The 19,579-nt window shown below is 38.6% G+C and overlaps 1 protein-coding gene across 1 annotated transcript in view; it reads right to left on the reverse strand.

The window, feature by feature from the left end:
* Nucleotides 1-15,542, reverse strand: part of hmcn2 (hemicentin 2) — a 109,357-nt gene extending 93,815 nt beyond the window's left edge. The window contains exons 1-9 of the mRNA XM_016256518.1: nucleotides 15,287-15,542; nucleotides 11,765-11,835; nucleotides 10,514-10,672; nucleotides 9,606-9,728; nucleotides 3,612-3,783; nucleotides 3,374-3,480; nucleotides 3,141-3,261; nucleotides 2,177-2,440; nucleotides 1,673-1,817 (exon numbers count right to left, since the gene is read on the reverse strand). Coding sequence (XP_016112004.1) covers nucleotides 1,673-1,817; nucleotides 2,177-2,440; nucleotides 3,141-3,261; nucleotides 3,374-3,480; nucleotides 3,612-3,783; nucleotides 9,606-9,728; nucleotides 10,514-10,672; nucleotides 11,765-11,835; nucleotides 15,287-15,542 — 1,418 coding nt within the window. The remainder of the gene's footprint in view (nucleotides 1-1,672; nucleotides 1,818-2,176; nucleotides 2,441-3,140; nucleotides 3,262-3,373; nucleotides 3,481-3,611; nucleotides 3,784-9,605; nucleotides 9,729-10,513; nucleotides 10,673-11,764; nucleotides 11,836-15,286) is intronic.
* Between the last annotated feature and the right edge of the window lie 4,037 nt (nucleotides 15,543-19,579).

Raw genomic sequence — 19,579 nt, forward strand, 5'->3', positions numbered from 1 at the left:
GCGTTGCAACCCGCACCCCTCCACAGAAAGATCGGGGGTCGGGGCGATGCTCTCAGTCGGGGTCTTCTAGAACGAAAACGGATCTGAGGACCGTTATTTTGTCTAAGAGGACCTCGGCTAAATGGTCCTACCATTGTCAGGTCCCTGAGGGCAGCCCACCTAGGGAGGAAAGGATAACACCTCAGTTACGGTGCCCAATCCTCCTCAGTGCCATCACGGAGGTTTATTGATACCCCTGCCACCCACGGTGCTTCAGGGCTCAGTGAGCTCCGACGAGCGAAAATCCCAGCTGCCGCCCGGCAACGGTACGGCACGGGAGAGCTCGACCCCTCAAGTGAGGGTGCTACAGCAGTCAAGTCGGGTTGTTCCCTCAATTTCCTCATGGAGGTTCATTGATACCCCTGCCACCTCGGTGCTTCAGGGCTCAGTGAGCTCCGACGAGCGAAATTCCCAGCTGCCGCCCAGCAACGGTACGGCACGGGAGAGCTCGCCCCCTCAAGTGAGGGTGCTACAGCAGTCAGGTCGCGTGGAAACTTCTACCAAATATCTCAAAAATGGGTCCTGCAGATTGTAGAGAAAGGTTACAGAATCCAGTTCGGTTCTCGTCCCTTGCAGTGATGGCTCAGAACCAAAGGATTTTCCCCGAGGGGGAATCCGCTTCGCATGATCAAGGCCACGCGGCGATGCTTACGTGCCTTAGACATGTGGAAGAAACGTTGGTTCCTGGTTTAAGGCCCGATGTTAGGGGCTCCTTGTCGTCGCGTAACGCTAACGGCCCGATCGCTCTGCTCCCGGGAGTTCTGGAGAGGGTACGCCGGGATGGGGTCCGTTTGTTGCTAGCAGCCCCGTTCTGGCCCGGCCCGAGTATGGTTCTCGGACTTGGTGTCCCTCCTCGACGGCTCTCCGCTGCAGATTCCGATCAGGAGGGACCTCCTCTCTCAGGCAGGGGGCACGAACATCTCTAGGTTACGTATGTAACCATGGTTCCCCGAGGGAACGAGACGCTGCGTCTCTTTGCCATACTCCCTGCATCCCTGCAGGCGCTACTTCATCGAAGCTGGTTTGCCCTCTGCTGGATGCGCTTTTATACTTTCTGGTGCTTACGTCACCCCGCTCGTGACATCTCGCTGCTCCATTGGACTGATTTGACACATGCTTCAGAATGCGGTCACGCAAGGGCGTTCCCAAAGCGACTCGACGCAGCGTCTCGTTCCCTCGGGGAACCATGGTTACAGACGTAACCTAGAGACGTTACTTAGGGCCATATCACCAGAGAGAATGCCTGCAAAAGTGTTTGTACATGTTTGGGTTTAGAGAGATATGAAGAAGAAGAAGGATATATGCGAGAAAGACAAAGGGGAGAGAGGAAGAAATATATAGAATGGAAGGTGGAAGAAAAAATTCCACTTTCTACAATATGGTACAACATTGGGTCTGAAAACTTTTTTCTTATAAAACAAAAGATCTGAAAAGAGGGGTATAGGCAGCTACTTTTAATTTTGATTATCAAGAATATCTAATAGTACCCAAAATATAAAAACATGCATCAAAAAACTAATAACAAATCAAATTGTATTGAATTTGTGTGGCGTGTGAGATACAAAAGAAACAGAAACAGACATAGAAGAGAAACAGGACCATATAAAAAGGTAAGATCTGAGGAGAGCCTCACTCATAGGTTCTTTCCTCTCCTATTGTGCTTCCACCTTTGGTGAATCTCAGCCTATAAGGCAGGTCACTCTCCACAGAGCAGTCAATCGTAGCAGGCTGCATGTAGAAGCCTCTTACCCCAGTGGGCATGTTCACTCGTGGAGGCTCTGCAGGGTGAGAGGAGGCCAAAAGGTTAAACTGGTTCATCACAGCTGGGTTACCCAACACAACATAAACAATGTCAACTTGTGTCTCAACACATCTAAGAGCATCAAGCCCATTCAAATTGAAAACAAAACAAAAAACAAAAAGTATTTATACAGTGTTCAAACAGTTAAAAGTGTTAATAAAACAAAACAAAAAACAAACAAACAAAACAAAATGAAACAGAAATGAAAAACAAAACAAAAAGTTTTTATACAGTGTTCAAACAGTTCAAAGGTAAAGCTGAGTTAGATGGATTTTGAATGCAACTAAACAAACAAAACATAAAACAAGCATTTATACAGTGTTGAAAGACGCTTACCTGGGATAATGTTGGTATATGACACACTAGACAGTCTCTGAAAGTTATAGCCATCTCCATCATTTCCAGACACTTTGAGGAAGAAGCTCTGAGAGGGTGTTCGAAACTCTGGGATCCTCCAAATACCTCCTGAGCCTCCATCGTCAGGCAAAGGCACAGGAATGGTACGCAAAGAGCGGCCCCCTAAAGATACTAGCTCCATATTGGTAACCAGACCAGGAGGCTTCAGACCTGAACACTTCAGCATCATGTGGGCTGGAACGCCTGGAGGAAAACTGGATATGTAAGATCTATAATTCTTAATACAGTTAAGTCATGTGCAAACATGAGCACAATCTGGTATTAATTTCTGGTACTAAATATGAACTGTTTTAAATCATTATTTAACAATAAAAACAATTATGTTTTAATAGCATTCATTTGATTATTTTAATGATTTAAATAATATATGTGACCCTGGACCACAAAACCAGTCTTAACTCGCTGGGGTATATTTGTAGCAATAGCCAAATATACATTGCATGGGTCAAAATTATTGATTTTTCTTTTATGCAAAAATTCATTAGGACATTAAGTAAAGATCATGTTCCATGATGATATTTTGTAAATTTCCTACTTTAAATATATCAAAACTTTTTGATTAGTAATATACATTGCTAAGAACTTCATTTGGACAACTTTAAAGGCGATTTTCTCAGTATTTTGATTTTGCACCCTCAGATTCCAGATCTTCAAATAGTTGTCTCTCGGCCAAATATTGTCCTATCCTAACAAACCATACAATAATGGAAAGCTTATTTATTCAGCTTTCAGGTGATGTATAAATCTCAATTTCGAGAAATTGACCCTTATGACTGGTTTTGTGATCCAGGGTCACATATATATATTTAAATATGTTTAGGCTATCGCTGGAGCAATAATCAAAGAAAAAGGGTTATGTAGCCACATGATGATGTAGTAATACCTTTAATAGGTCTCTCTCTGGTCCTGCTGAACTCTGTGACAGGTATACTAGAAAAACCCGCCCTGAAGTCCAGGTTGCTCACACCTGTTACTCTAAGTGTGTGTCTCCCACCGCAGCCCACCTAGACGAGAGAAAAAGCAGGGTTCAATCACTGACATTTTTCAGAAGTATCTGTTGTTAACAGTTATTAACTAGGATCATGGTAGATGCTGTTCAAAGCTTCTAGGTGGCACCTTTAATGTCCATGGTCCTGGTCGAGGGTTCTTCAGGTTGACCACCCGTGCTGAGTTTGGGATGTTGAGCAGTTCTGTCAGACCCTGTCTCTCTCCAACTACGCGACCTGTAGTTATTTAGATATTGATTTTAAAAAGGTTTATTAATTGCCGTACATTAAAGAAAAGAAGTCAGACATCTAAAATTCAAAGTGCAGTAATTCCTGAACCACCGTTCAATATAAAAGCATATTCCTACCAAGAGGGTCTCTGAGCTCAATTTGTGGTGCTGGACCACTCAATGACACAGTGACTTCTTTTAAACTGGGGTCAAAGGACACCTCCCACTGAGTCTCCTGGGCAGTTTCATGGTCGGACGAGAGAAGGTGGACCTTCATAGCCTGGACAGTTTCCTCAACCCATTTAAGAACCTAAACAAACATATGAACTATCAAACTTCTCCAAGAAGTATTATGAGGCTTCATAGTGCAAACAAGAAAATAATGAACAATATTTGGACACTGTAAGGAAAGAGCAGCTTTAACATTCTCCTAAATATCTAATTTTGTGTTCTACAGAAAAAAGAAAGTCATACAGTTTCAGAATGACATGGGGAGAGTAAATCATGATCTTCATTTCTTGTAAACTATCCCTTTAATTTTACCGCATGACACAGTCTATGAACAAAAGACTATGCCTGGTGTAGCTCAGATCAACATGAATCCACTCAAAGACAAGAATTGCAGGCAAGGTAGGATCCCAGTGACATCATCTGTTCATGTAGACTGTCACAAGCGGATCCTTATTAAACAGTGAGGAAATGAGATCAGATCATCTGTCAGCGAGAGAATGCAAACTATTTCTGGACCGACAGGCTATTCATTTCTCAAAGAGCAGCACAAACAGTAAAGGACTGCTGTTCATCCTGGATGATCACAGAGAAGATCACAGCAGATATATATCTACAGTACATGGCAAAAAGTACAGGTAATGCATTAGTCATTTTGAAACCATTCCAGATGAGACAAGCTGCTTTAAATATAGACATGAACAGATTAAAAGGTTAGTTCACCCAAAAATGAATGTTCTGTCATCATTTCCTCACCCTCATGCCCTTTCAAACATGCTTGACTTACTTTCATGAATCACAAAATGAACAAAAAAGCAACATAATGGTCCATATACTTCTGAAGTCATTTGATTTGAGGAACCGTCTCAAGTTAAGTCATTATTCACTAATAATCTTCTCATTCAGCTGCAACCAGATAATTTAATGGACCACATTTCTGATCATTTTATGGTGCTTTTGCATCTTTCACTTTTGTGCTCCAAAAATCATACAGGTTTGGAAAGACATGAGGGGAGTAAATGATGACTGAATGTTCATTTTTGATCTATTCAACTACATTTATTTTGAATACTGCAAGGTGCGCATGTTCAAAATAGCAGATGTGTACCAGAAGTCGATAATGTGAAATGTGAAACTCACCAACTGTCCAAATGTACTACAATGACCTGAAAGAACTTAAATACATTTAAAATCAACTTTACATCCCATAGTGGATAATTGGGTATGGGGTTTTACTAGGTACACATCAATTAAAGATCATTATTGTGGACGATTTGATACATCACGAAGAAAATTGTGTTTTCACAGCAGCTTATTAGCACAAGGAGAGCGTAAGACCAACAACTAAAGGAAACTGTTTCCTCAGAGTTTGTATTTTTAGATTTCAGTCATTAACTCCTTTAGAGGCAGCTGTGTGTATTTGTTCTGACCTTTTTATATTGAGCACAGACATAATGGCTGCTCTGTGTCCATAACACTGAACGAAAACACCGCTTCAGTAAGCCCTCGAGAATGACGCTTATTTAACACATCTTTATACATTTACGAATGAGAAAGAGAACTGGAGCGAGCGTAGCCTTTGATAATTTCATTACTCAGTTTCTCCACTATTTCTTTCACTCTTTCGCTCTCTCATTCTCACTGGCTGCAGACGGCAGCTGGTTCCTTTCGGAGTTTACAACTGGAAACAGCTGTAATGAGTGCCACATGTGCAACTATCCCCCACAGAGCAGCAAAAAGCTCACCAATGACCTACATCTGCTCAAACCAGTGTCTGTTTCAATGGACGTCTCATGGGAGCCGGGAAGATTAGCCTAGTGATAGAAAATCGACAAAAAGTCCACAGCGGAGGGAAATATTGTCAACTACGGCCTGTGTGCGTCTAGGAAAGGTTTGAAAGGTGCCCCCCAAAAGACATCATCAAAGCCAAAGGGATCCTGAAACCACATCCAGCGTGACAAACCTTAATGGGAGGCAACAGACTGGCTTCCTCTGGAAGTTAAGCTGTCATGTTTCAAAGATTAGTTGTGGAGGAGTGTTGGTCGGGAAGCAGAGATGTGGAAAGGATGTGGAGGTCAGCTGAGGATGAGCCGAATTCCAGCTTAGCACCCACACTGTTTGGATAAGTTATGGTTTAAAGGGACGGTTCATCTAAAAGTAAATAATAAATGACCCGAAAGACCTCAATTACTAACCCTCACATCATTCCAAACCTGAATGCCTTGTTCTTCCATGGAACACAAGAGGAGAAATGAAAGAAACAGCTCTTACCCATGAAGGTTCAGTTCATCTAAAAGTAAATAATAGATGACCCAAAGTCCTCAATTACTCACCCTCACATCATTCCATACCTGAATGCTGTGTTCTTCCATGGAACACAAAAGGAAAAATGAAAGAAACAGCTCTTACCTATATAATGAAAGTGAATGGGGACTTGAGCTGTCAAGCACAAAAATATCATAAAAGTAGTCCATGTGACCAATGCACTTTATGCCACATCTTAAGAAGTCATAGTCATAGAAACAGATCTGAAATGTAAGTTATTTTTTTATTATTTGGGGGTTTGAAAGTCCCCCCACTCACTTTCATTAAATGAATAAGAGCAGCCAGGACATTCTTCAACTTTCTTCTTTTGTGCTCTACAGAAGTCTTACAGGTTTAAAATGACATGAAAGTGAATAAATGTTCAGTTCATCTAAAAGTAAATAATAGATGACCCAAAGTCCTCAATCACTCACCCTCACGTCATTCCAAACCGGAATACCTTGTCCTTTAGTTTTTGGGTCAACTGCCCCTTGAATGCTCCACTGGAAAGATACTGTATTATGGGGACCCAGGAATCACACACATAGGCAAAAACAGGAACGTGGACACACTGTAACTCACTTTAGATAAAAGCATCTGCCAAATGCATTAGGCACTAAGAGAATTAAGTCTCTAACCAAGTTAATTTCATCTATTCAGTGGAGAATGTCTAACACCTGCTTGTTTTTTTTCCTGTGACACCGAAGCAAAAGGTTAATACATTTGTCTTCCTCTCTCAAAGGTGACCTCTAAATGTTCTCCATATTACAGACAAGACTTTGGTCACCTATGACAAAAACAGAGCAGGACATCCAGACTAAACTGGATCTAGTTACACTTGGTCAGACACTTTTGCTATTAGGTCTTTTTGACGGAAAACACCTGTGGGCAATATACATGTGCTGGTTTAAGTGATGTTGAAACACTTTGGCTGTGAAAGTGTTACATTGGATGAATTTTTGGATTAAAAAAAACTGTTATAAAGGTAGGAATATTAAGAAATATCCTATCCCTCCACCCTCTTTATTAGTTCACATGGCATTTTCCTTTGATCAAGTAATGTGCATTTATGTGTATGCATTTAATTTCTGATCAATTTCTGCAATTAAAAGAGATTTTCCTTAGAAACCCTATGAGCAAAGCATGATTATGATCAAATCAATTGATATATAACTAAATTTTGTACATTACTGACAGAAACTATCACTATTAAGGGGCTCTCAAACAGGCAGTACTTCAGCTGACAAATATATAATATTGAATTAACATAATTTAAATATAAAATTAAAAAAGCTGAAGTTCAACAAAATTGACCCTCTGAAGTTCAAAGGTATAAAGTAAAAATTCAAATGTAATGTACAAGTATGTGACACCATTCATAATTTTTAATGTCTTTGCAATGTAAGTGTCTTTACAAAAATATGTGTAAATAAATATACTGTACAGATCTAAATATAGGCCAGACTTCAAATGCAACACTCAGTTCCAGTTCCTCGCTACCTCTCTATATCCACCAAATGAAAAATGTTGAAGATCCCTGGTATAGGTGCGCTATCTATTAAGGGGCTCTCAAACAGGCAGTACTTCAGCTGACAAATATATAATATTGAATTAACATAATTTAAATATAAAATTAAAAAAGCTGAAGTTCAATAAAATTGACCCTCTGAAGTTCAAAGGTATAAAGTAAAAATTAAAATGTAATGTACAAGTATGTGACACCATTCATAATTTTTAATGTATTTGCAATGTAAGTGTCTTTACAAAAATATGTGTAAATAAATATACTGTACAGATCTAAATATAGGCCAGACTTCAAATGCAACACTCAGTTCCAGTTCCTCGCTACCTCTCTATATCCACCAAATGAAAAATGTTGAAGATCCCTGGTATAGGTGCGCTATAAAAAAAAACAAGATCTTCCATCACTACTAAAGTCTCCTGCCCAGCACTACCGAAATCTTCAACCTTCGCTTTGAGCTTGGCCGGCCTGAGGTTTCAGCCAAACCATTATACCCTTTAAAGCACCGACACGCTTTCATAAAGCTTTATCTGCAAATCACTCCAGTGATTAAGCTGAGCCCCGTCCTTTGTTTAAGTAGTGCCTCCTCCATCAGCTCCACAAAGAGCTGTCTGTTGGAGACGTCCAACCTGGACCCTGGACAGGCAGCTGTGCTGGATAGAGCAGGCATGATAGATCATATCCGGGATTACTAAGTAAAATAAGCCCTGCTCCCCCTCTTTGCCCCCTTCCCCTCCCAAAAAAATGACAAAGCGCTGTGTGTATTTGATTTGGCTCTCACTCATTTAACTCCTATCAGATAGCCGTTGTGGTTAGATGTGGAGAACAATCATGAGGTTTCTGCGGATTTACAGATTTGCCTTCATTCATTTTTCAAAATCCCACCCATAGACTAATCAAAAGCAAAAAATACACCAGACATGGGAGTGTGTTTTCATACTTGGATCTAAAATATTGGAGAAATTAGGTACATGGGATGTATTGGGTATTTGGTTTCTAAGATTTGTACTAAAAACGAAAAAGGTAAAGGCAATTTTTATGGATATTTCCTTCAACCCGAAAACACAATACAATGTCATTCAAAATACAGGTAAACTCAGAACTCTAAAGAGCAACTGTGTGACCCTGACCTTGAGACAATTCTCACAAATTGGCAGTTGGAGAGTGTTAACAGCTTGAGGTTGACCAGTCATCCTCAGTGCAGACTCTCAGCAACAGGTACAGGTGGTAAAGCTCTCAAACACAACTACCATCAGCTACCCACCCCCACAGGACCATACATCAACAACACACATATCCTATTACAAATACACACTCGCAAACGTGCTTTTCTTTACTTTTCAAGCTGTTTTGCCTTGTTGTCTTATGGATTAGTGTTTCCATAGTTGTTGCTGGAAGACTTCGGCTCTGCCATGTCCTGTGTTGACATGCATGATACCACCGTCTCACAAAAAGGAAGGTCTGCTTTCTTTCATGTCTGACTATGACTGAACATGCTTAGTTTTAGTCTCCATGCTATGAAACACAGACTTAAACACATGCCCCTTCAGATTATTCAACAAAGTGGAGTTTACAATTCAAAATACAGCTGTAAAATTAATGTCACATGTCAAAACTTGGTCAGTCGAGTAACAGCTCAAACCCAGTCACATTACACAACAAATGAACACTGTACTACTAGACTATGGAATTATTTCTGTGTCTTTATTGTGTGTCCAAAAAAACATTAGGACATTTTCTTTCTTCTTTTGCAAGCATGTCAAAACTCAAAAGCATTTTGTATTTATGTATGTATGTATAATTAATTCAAGAAGGTTAACAAAGTTTAAGGGAATGGTTGCGGATGAATGTAAAACACATTTCTTTTGGTCTGTTCCAACATGAATGACAACATTCCAAAAACTGAAAATGTAATTAAATTACACACACACATATATATATATACACTGTTGTTAAAATGTTTTTTTTGTCTTATTTTTTTCCCAAATTACTTCTAACTGCATTTACCAGCATGTGCATTTTTTAGTGTGTCTGCAATTTACATACATATGAAAGTTATATGAGTTCATGCATCTCACCTCATTGACTTGCTGTTTGTCCAGGTGAAAAATTTGACCGGAGCTGGTGGCAGCAATCTCCTCATAAGCTCTGTATCCCGGCTGAGACCGATCCCCACAGTCCCCCGTCAGCACAAACACAACCTGGATTCAAACAGGACGTTTATGAGTGTGAGTGTTTGGTTAGGGGGTTGGGTGTTGGGGTTAATGTCAACACTGGGGTATATTCCATGAAGAGCAGATGGATTTTTTTTTTAAATGGGTTGTGATATATTTAGATTTCTGGCTTACAACTTCACAACCTTAGAGCTCAATATTGAAAGAAACAGTTCACCAATGTCCATAATCCATTACAACGTTTCCTCCAGTGAAAAAGTCCATCCCCCTGTCACATCAAAATCCACCAACATATTTGTTTAGAACTGTTTTGGATTGCTTTTGCTTGTAAACAGTGCTTGATCTTTGCATATTTCTCTCCTTATTCAGATGAGAATATTAAGCAATATTATGGATAAAAGATTTTAGTTGGAATCAACAGTTTGTAGTTAAAATCTCTTAATGCTGGCCTGGGTTTGTTTTTTACAAGCATGCAGCTTTTCAATTCACAAGAAGCTGATTGATGGACTTGAGTTGTGTGGATTACTTGTGAATTATTGTGATGTTTTTATCAACTGTTTGGACTCGTATTCTGATGGCACCCATTCACTACAGAGGATCCATTAGTGAGCAAGTGACATACTGCTAAATTTCTCCAAATCTGTTGTGATGAAGAAACAAACTTATCTACACCTCGAATGTCCTAAGTGTGAGTGAACTTCCAGCTAATTTTTATTATTGGGTGAGCTATTCCCTTAAAGACAAAGCGTGATTTCTGTATCACCAGCAGCACTGAACAGAATTGCAAAAAGACTTCAAAGATCTGTCGTTACCTGAGACTGTCGGAGCTGTACAAGCTGAAGAACATCTCTTTTCAAGCGATAATCTTTGGCTCGGGCATCTGTGAAAACATAGATGAAGGATCCAGGTAGAGAAACCTCCAGAGCCTTCTTGATGGCCCCAATGCTCATCTCTGGACAATCCCCTCCACCCTGAGAGAGAACAACAAGGCCTTCATCATTGACATGGACATTTATGCACTAACCAGAGCACAAGAAAGCGCATATTGTATTGGCTCGGGGTACAAGTTCCAGTACTTACTCTAGAGCCCAAAGGTACAATAAGAACAGAGTGCTAATAAAACTGTAGCGCTGAAGACAGATCAAACGCTGAAACAAGCCAAGATACTCAGCAGAAGCCACAGAGAGCAAATAAGAACACAAAGTACAGAATATGATTTGATGATGATTTATGAAGAAAGAGGCCAATGACTGCTGTGTCTTTTGATGCTAAAGAATATAAGCATAAACACCTGAGCAAAGCTACCAAGAGAGGTGTGGAGGTTAAATATGTGTGGAAGTGATAGAGGTGGTGGTGCAGGCAGGACAATGAGTCCTATAGTAATCTAGTGTGGCATAATAAAGCAAGGACATCATTTTAACCAGTCAATGCCGTTTTAGAGATTAAGAAATGATGCTTGGAGCAACAATTTGAATTATATAAATCTATCATCTCATATAGAACTTTAAGTGAGTGTTACATGACGTGGATTTAATATTTTATTTAATTGTATTTAATTTGACAGTATATTTAATATAAAATTTATATTTTTCCACATTGTTTATTAAAATTATGTGATGTCTAATTATACTTGTAGAAATGATTTTTTTTAAGTGACTAAAATAATATTTCCATTAAAATAAATATTGTTTTAATATTGGTGAATCTGTATAAAATAGTGTGATTACTGAAAGGATCAGTGATCAAATAAAAATGATAAATCTCTCTCAAATGAAGTACCTGTTACATATTATAATATTATATAAATACTTATATTAATGATATTTTATAATCATTCTATGGTTAAAAAAAGCACAGTCAGCATGATCAGGCTGGTCTGTTCTGCTGGTTCCAATGGGATTTGGGGCATTTAAAACAGTTAGACCATCCGTAAATCAGCTTGGAAGAATAGCTAGACCAGTTTAAAACAGCTAAGACCAGTAAAACTAATATTAATGAACCCCTATCAAATAACTTGACTTTTCATATGATTACTGGATGTTTCATTCTCGACTGGTGCCCACCTGAACAAACAGCTCTTGAAGATCCTTCTGGAACTTCTTGGGATCAGTTGTGATGGAAACAGGACCAATGTCTGGAGAGGAAAAACAAGGAATCAAGAAACATCTACATTACATATTAATTGTGTACAAAAGCTTTAAAAAGGCTTTACGTGAGCATAGTTTTGGAAAGTCTATCACAACACTTCAACAAGCATATCCCTGGGGAGCAGGAGTTTTTAAAAGATTAACCTTCTTCACCCTCATTAAAGAGTTTTAAACAGTGTGGATTAGGTACAACCAAAGCTTCTTCCACAGATATGACCCTACTAATGACTGTCTCTAGATCAGACTAACAAACTAGCTACAGACCCAGCCAACTCCTAATCACAAAACACATTTGTCCCGGATTCTACCTCATCAACATCTGCGGATACAAATGACTGTCTTGAAACTTTTGACAGCTGAGACAATAAATTAAAGACCATGCAAAATTCCAACAGTCCTCATGCAATACCAGACTGGGTGCATAACCTCATTGCATCATTGTTTAAGATTGTCATCATCCACCTAGATCCACCACTCTGACCTCTTCCCCTTTCACTACTATATCTCTTGTGTCTATCTCTCCCATTCTTTCGTCTCTGGATGAATAGTGTCCTCCCTGAATTTGGCACTTGTTTGGACTCACTCAGAAGCTGATTGATTAGAGAGCTGAATATATGGCACATGGATGAAAAAGCATAAAGAAGATGTATTGTTTATGATCTGAGTATGGGTCAGATATCCCATATGGTTTATTACTTTGCCCAAAAAAAATACATATATAATTTAAAAAGTTATTAAAAAATAGAAGACAAAGAGGTGGATTACAATTTGACAGTGCTTTGGGAAAATGGACAAAAGAGAAAAATTTGGAATATGTCTGAGGAAAAGTATATCTTCTTCTGAGAGCGAATCGGACAGATCAATACACCATTATTTAACAAAAAAACATTTAAGTTATGATCTTCGGCACTGAATGCCAACAAACTTTATATTGAATCCAAATTTGGTGTTACATTACATTATAAATAATAATAATACATTATAAATACTTACATTAATGATTTAGTCAATATTAATATTAATATTACGAAATCAGGCTATGCTGAAAAAAAAGCATTGAATGATTTTTTTGGTTTAAAACCAGTGCACTTAAAATCAGTGCAACCCATCTCTAAATCAGCTTGAACCAGCTTAAACCAGTTAAGACCAGCAAAGCAACTAAGGCTGTCCAAAATCTAAGGCTTTAGTGTTTGTTTCAGTCTGTATATTATATTATATTATATTATATAAAACTTATATTGAGAATATGTTATAAAAAATAATATTATTATTTTATAAACATTCTCTGCTTAAAACTAGCATAGCATGGTCAAGCTGGTCTGTTTTGCTAGTTAAGAGGTGTTTGGGTAAGTTGTAAACATAAAACCATCTGTAAACTGGCTTGGAGGCACAGCTAAACCAGCTTAAACCAGCAAACCAACTAAGGCTGGTTTAGTTTTTTTAAACTTGTACTGTTATATTATATTATATTATATTAAAAATAAAAATAAATATTAAGGTCATTTTATCAACATTAATATCAATATTAATATAACATCCTCAGCTGTAAACAAGCATAGGCTGGTCTGTTTTGCTAGTTTAGTGGGGTTTGGGGAAGTTGTAAACATCAAACTAGTTAAACCAACTGTAAACGGACTTGAAATAGCAGCTAAACCAGTTTAAACCAGCTAAGACCAGCAAACCAACTAAGGCTGGTTTAGGATGTTTGAACATATACTATTATATTTTACAATATATATGAATGATATTTTATCAACATTAATATCAATATTAATATAACATTCTCAGCTGTAAACAAGCATAGGCTGGCCTGTTTAGATGGTTGGGGGGGTGTTGAGAGAGTAGCTAGACTAGCTTAAACCAGCTAAGACCAGCAAACCAACAGAAGCTGGTTTAGTTTCTTCCAGCAGGGTTCGAAACACAAACACAAATACTAATGAACTCAAGCAGCAATGCACCCAGTTCTAACATTCATTTTCATTTTCTGCACTTTCTCCATCCCTCTCTCGGCTGTGAGGGGCCATTAAGTTGTGTTTCTGTAACGCCTTTCTGTCTGTCTTTGTGATCTCAGCAGTTTACAAGGTCCCCAAGGGAAGGCCACATTAAAAGGTGAGGGAAGGACTAGCACCATCCCCCTACCAGTCTAGGACTGACGTCTCTCCTCTGACTGGGGGGCTGGGTTGAATCTTCCGGAGAATTGGATGGAGGATGGGGGTGATTGTGTTAATTACATACTACCAGACAACATGTGCTTCTCATCAGCTCCTTGGGCACCCTGCCCCCCCACCCCACGGCTAACAGATAGCTGGTTTGAACTAGGTTACATTGTGTAAGCATACCTGAGAACACAGTATTCTCTCTGCAGTCTGAGACCAGATGTGGAATTTAAACAGATTTCATGAGCATGACAAACATTCAGTAATAGACAGAAAAATTATGATGTGATTTGCCGATTAACCTGCTCAAAATTCACTGAACAAAATAAAATACAATCCTGCTGCTTAAAGGTGCACTCAGTGAGTTTTGTTAATATGTAGCTCATGGATTTTAGTCAGGGTAGCACTATATTTAAATTTGACAGAAATGAAAATGAGGCTGTGACGACGGAAGTACAGTGCATATAATGCATTATACTGTTGTTTGACAGCACACCAACTGTGCAGCTGACGAAATGTCTTAGTGGGAAAAACAGTTTTGGTGGGAAAAAATGTGAAACAAGAACTTTATACAACGCATGTTACTGTAACGACTGTAAGTCTTTCCCTCACAGCCTCATTTTCTTCAACATTAAATTAAATATGGCATCGATAACCTGACTTTAGCCAGTTGGCCTGACACCCATTGGCCTGGATGCCTTTACTAACTGCTGACATTTCACACCAAAACTGTTTGTTTATCTTGTTTCACGTTGTGTGTTTTTCTTGATTTCATGTAAATGGACATTATTGGATTAAATGTCAACATTGTTGGTGATTTGTGCTGTTACATGGGTTTTGTTTTTTTCCTATTCCTTCTCTACTTATCCTGCTTCTAAAAAAAATTATTTTTGTCATAGTAGTAGTAGTAACTTGGTCATAACTAGTTGACCATGTGATGTTAACATGGTGGCTCCCATGAGAGGACAACCTGCTACATGTAGAATAAAACATACTAAAACACAAAAACTGACAGTGCATCTTTAAACATCACTCCATGATGCCATGGATCACTACCTTTCAGCGGTCCCTGGTGGTGAAGATGTTCCTAGCAGCCCGAACACCTTTATTCATATTAGTTCCCAGACATTCTTTAATGCTTGGCCTCACAAACTTCATCAAGTGTTACTCCAGTCAGAAGTTATTTATTCTACGGAATCACTTTTATGAGGTAAAGTAACTGACACGGATCATTTATAATTGACTTTAATAATAAAGCTGAAATATAGGATTGTGCAACTACCTGGATCATGGAAAGGAACCAGCACGAAGTTCTTGATTGGTCTTGTTCTGCGGCTCAGGGTTCTCTCCAAGATCCGAGAAGCACCATCTATCACCTGTTTGAGATCGTCGTACATAGAGCCGGTAACATCGAAGACAAAGGCCAGTGTTGAGGCGCTGTCATCCGCGCCGGAGTGTCTCTTCACCGGCGAGACGGATGAGGAGAGCGCGCTGGTGGTCAGCGCCAAAATGAGGAAACTAACGATAAACTGATTCATTCTTGCTTGAAATTCATTAGACCTCTATTTAAACGAGTCATATGAAGAAATAACCGTAAAAACGAATAATTAAAAAATGTAAAAGATGTAAACCAAGTGATTGTGGGAGAAAAAAGATAATCAGTTAATTTACAAAAAAAAATAAAAAATGAATTGTCCCTAAACAGTTAGGGGGGAAAAGTTCGAATGTAAATAATCCTACTCGCGCTGGACAAACGCTACATGGAGTAATGAGAACACAGTATTCTCTCTGCAGTCTGAGACCAGATGTGGAATTTAAACAGATTTCATGAGCATGACAAACATTCAGTAATAGACAGAAAAATTATGATGTGATTTGCCGATTAACCTGCTCAAAATTCACTGAACAAAATAAAATACAATCCTGCTGCTTAAAGGTGCACTCAGTGAGTTTTGTTAATATGTAGCTCATGGATTTTAGTCAGGGTAGCACTATATTTAAATTTGACAGAAATGAAAATGAGGCTGTGACGACGGAAGTACAGTGCATATAATGCATTATACTGTTGTTTGACAGCACACCAACTGTGCAGCTGACGAAATGTCTTAGTGGGAAAAACAGTTTTGGTGGGAAAAAATGTGAAACAAGAACTTTATACAACGCATGTTACTGTAACGACTGTAAGTCTTTCCCTCACAGCCTCATTTTCTTCAACATTAAATTAAATATGGCATCGATAACCTGACTTTAGCCAGTTGGCCTGACACCCATTGGCCTGGATGCCTTTACTAACTGCTGACATTTCACACCAAAACTGTTTGTTTATCTTGTTTCACGTTGTGTGTTTTTCTTGATTTCATGTAAATGGACATTATTGGATTAAATGTCAACATTGTTGGTGATTTGTGCTGTTACATGGGTTTTGTTTTTTTCCTATTCCTTCTCTACTTATCCTGCTTCTAAAAAAAATTATTTTTGTCATAGTAGTAGTAGTAACTTGGTCATAACTAGTTGACCATGTGATGTTAACATGGTGGCTCCCATGAGAGGACAACCTGCTACATGTAGAATAAAACATACTAAAACACAAAAACTGACAGTGCATCTTTAAACATCACTCCATGATGCCATGGATCACTACCTTTCAGCGGTCCCTGGTGGTGAAGATGTTCCTAGCAGCCCGAACACCTTTATTCATATTAGTTCCCAGACATTCTTTAATGCTTGGCCTCACAAACTTCATCAAGTGTTACTCCAGTCAGAAGTTATTTATTCTACGGAATCACTTTTATGAGGTAAAGTAACTGACACGGATCATTTATAATTGACTTTAATAATAAAGCTGAAATATAGGATTGTGCAACTACCTGGATCATGGAAAGGAACCAGCACGAAGTTCTTGATTGGTCTTGTTCTGCGGCTCAGGGTTCTCTCCAAGATCCGAGAAGCACCATCTATCACCTGTTTGAGATCGTCGTACATAGAGCCGGTAACATCGAAGACAAAGGCCAGTGTTGAGGCGCTGTCATCCGCGCCGGAGTGTCTCTTCACCGGCGAGACGGATGAGGAGAGCGCGCTGGTGGTCAGCGCCAAAATGAGGAAACTAACGATAAACTGATTCATTCTTGCTTGAAATTCATTAGACCTCTATTTAAACGAGTCATATGAAGAAATAACCGTAAAAACGAATAATTAAAAAAATGTAAAAGATGTAAACCAAGTGATTGTGGGAGAAAAAAGATAATCAGTTAATTTACAAAAAAAAATAAAAAATGAATTGTCCCTAAAGAGTTAGGGGGAAAAAGTTCGAATGTAAATAATCCTACTCGCGCTGGACAAACGCTACATGGAGTAAATTCCCTGCGTCTTGTCCCATCCTTGGCTGAGTTTCGGAGAAAACTTGTAAGAAGCGCGTGGACCCTCTGGAGCTGAACACTGCAGTGTTGGGGAGGGGTGTGAGGAGTCCTTACAACCTGATTTTTTTGTATGTAACTTGACCCGACTGTGACTCCCAACCCCATCCCACATGGCCTGCTCCAGTTTAACAGGGAGCTACTCAAGAAACCCGTGCCAACTGCCATGAGAGAGATTGAACTACTGTATAACACTGTATATTGTTGTGCCCATCTTCTACAAACTAATAACAAAGTCTTGACAGGCAGCTCTACTACAAAACATATGATGTTTATCAGAATTAGTGTTGCTCAGCACTTATGCAATTACTTTCTAACACTACTTTGTTGACACTGTAATGTAAAGTGTGACTGGAGGAACTGATGACACTGTGGGGCAAGTTGTCTTTGTTTACTCTAGTAAATATTTCTGGGGTTTCATTTTGAAAGTCCCTGAGTAGACACATACCTTAAAGTCTTGGCTAAAAGAAAGAGGTTCCACTGTTATTTCACAGGGAAAAAAAGATACAGTTTGTTCAACAGACATTGAAAAAACAGTGGGGCATGTTGTCACAAATTAACCTATACTATTAAACAGCTTATTATAGACTTGTAACCTACATTTAAACAGTACAACACATATGTAATTAACGAAATAACGTAATAACAAATCATTTTAAATAGTATTAAAATTAATCAGTTGATTACATTATAATTAAAAATGTGTGACATTTATGAAAAATACCCTTGTCCTAAAAACACCTTTCAAACTTTCAGATAAAATAATCGACTTATAACAGAATGTATGCCAGTGTGGTTTGGTTTATTCTAATTTGCAAGCATTTTGAAACTAACATACAAAACCGAAAATAGAGAAAACATGCACTCGAAACTACTAGACTTTGTGACAACTAGCCCCAACCTTTCTTACATTCTTCTTGGGAGGAATATTTAGTGCATGGATAGGGTTGAAATAATTTTAGGTTTATTAATAGAGTGAGTTTATACTCAGCTGCTACACAGCTAATAATATACATGCTATTCTCTGGACTCGGTTTAACGTGTGGCATAAATGACAAGGCTCCAGTAGAGGCATCCCAGATGCTTTCTGAAAGGAAAGACTCCGGATACGCCTCGACCCCTTTGTATATCCGGATAAATTATGCTGCTCTCAGTAATTCTCAGATACATCAATCAATCCTCACGTAGCTTATGGTCATAATGTCATTTATTGTTGCTTTAACTTGATAGCGAGACAGCAAATGCTGTCAAGTTGATAACAGAACATTACAAAAAAGGAAGGAAAGGAGGTCTTTCAGGATGTCAATGACCCAGTAACCTCAAAAAAAAAAAAAAGCAGTCAGTACTATTTACATGGTAGCCTTTAGATTTTTCTGGAACGACACCAAAAAGAAAAAGCATAGGCTTTATGACAGTATACAGATGTTGTTTCTGCGATAATTTGATCTAAAACCAACAAGAAATTTGCTCTCAGGTCAGCACATGGTTGGTCAAATGATCAAGACGCACCCAAATAGCCTTGCCAAATAACACAATGCCATTCAAAGACATTGAACTTAGGAAATGATTTCATCTTCAGCATGGGCATATAGTTATGTTTGGTCATTGCAGAAGTCTTTACTATATCACTGTTTAAAATAAAGGTTCTAAACTTGTTTTTTTTTTTTTTGCATTATTGTCATAGAAGAACCATTTTGGGTTCCCCAAAGAATCTGTCAGTGAACAGTTTTTAACAGAACCATTTTTTTTCTCAGTGTGAAGGACATTTTAACTATACTTTAACTATAAGGCACTTTTGTGCAATGGAAAAGTTCTATAGATGTTAAAGGTTCTTCAAGGAACCATAGATACCAATAAAGAACCTTTATTTTTAAAGGGATAGTTCACCCAAAAACTCTGTCATTCATTTGCCCTCAAGTTGTTCCAAACCTGTATGAGTTTCTTTTGTTGAACACAAACTGAAGTTATTGCTAACAAAACAGTTATTGGTAGCCACTGAGTTCCATAGTATTTCTGTCATTATTTACTCACCCTCATGTCGTTCCATTACTTCTGCAAAAAGAAGATATTTCGAGAAATATCCCACTTTTTAAAGTCTGTACAGTGAAAGTCAACAGGATCCAGTGTAGTTTTGTTGTTTCAGTTCTTTTGTGTTCCCCTGA

This window comes from Sinocyclocheilus grahami, unplaced genomic scaffold (genome assembly GCF_001515645.1).
Source record: "Sinocyclocheilus grahami isolate Dianchi unplaced genomic scaffold, SAMN03320097.WGS_v1.1 scaffold1438.1, whole genome shotgun sequence".
Taxonomy (NCBI): domain Eukaryota; kingdom Metazoa; phylum Chordata; class Actinopteri; order Cypriniformes; family Cyprinidae; genus Sinocyclocheilus; species Sinocyclocheilus grahami.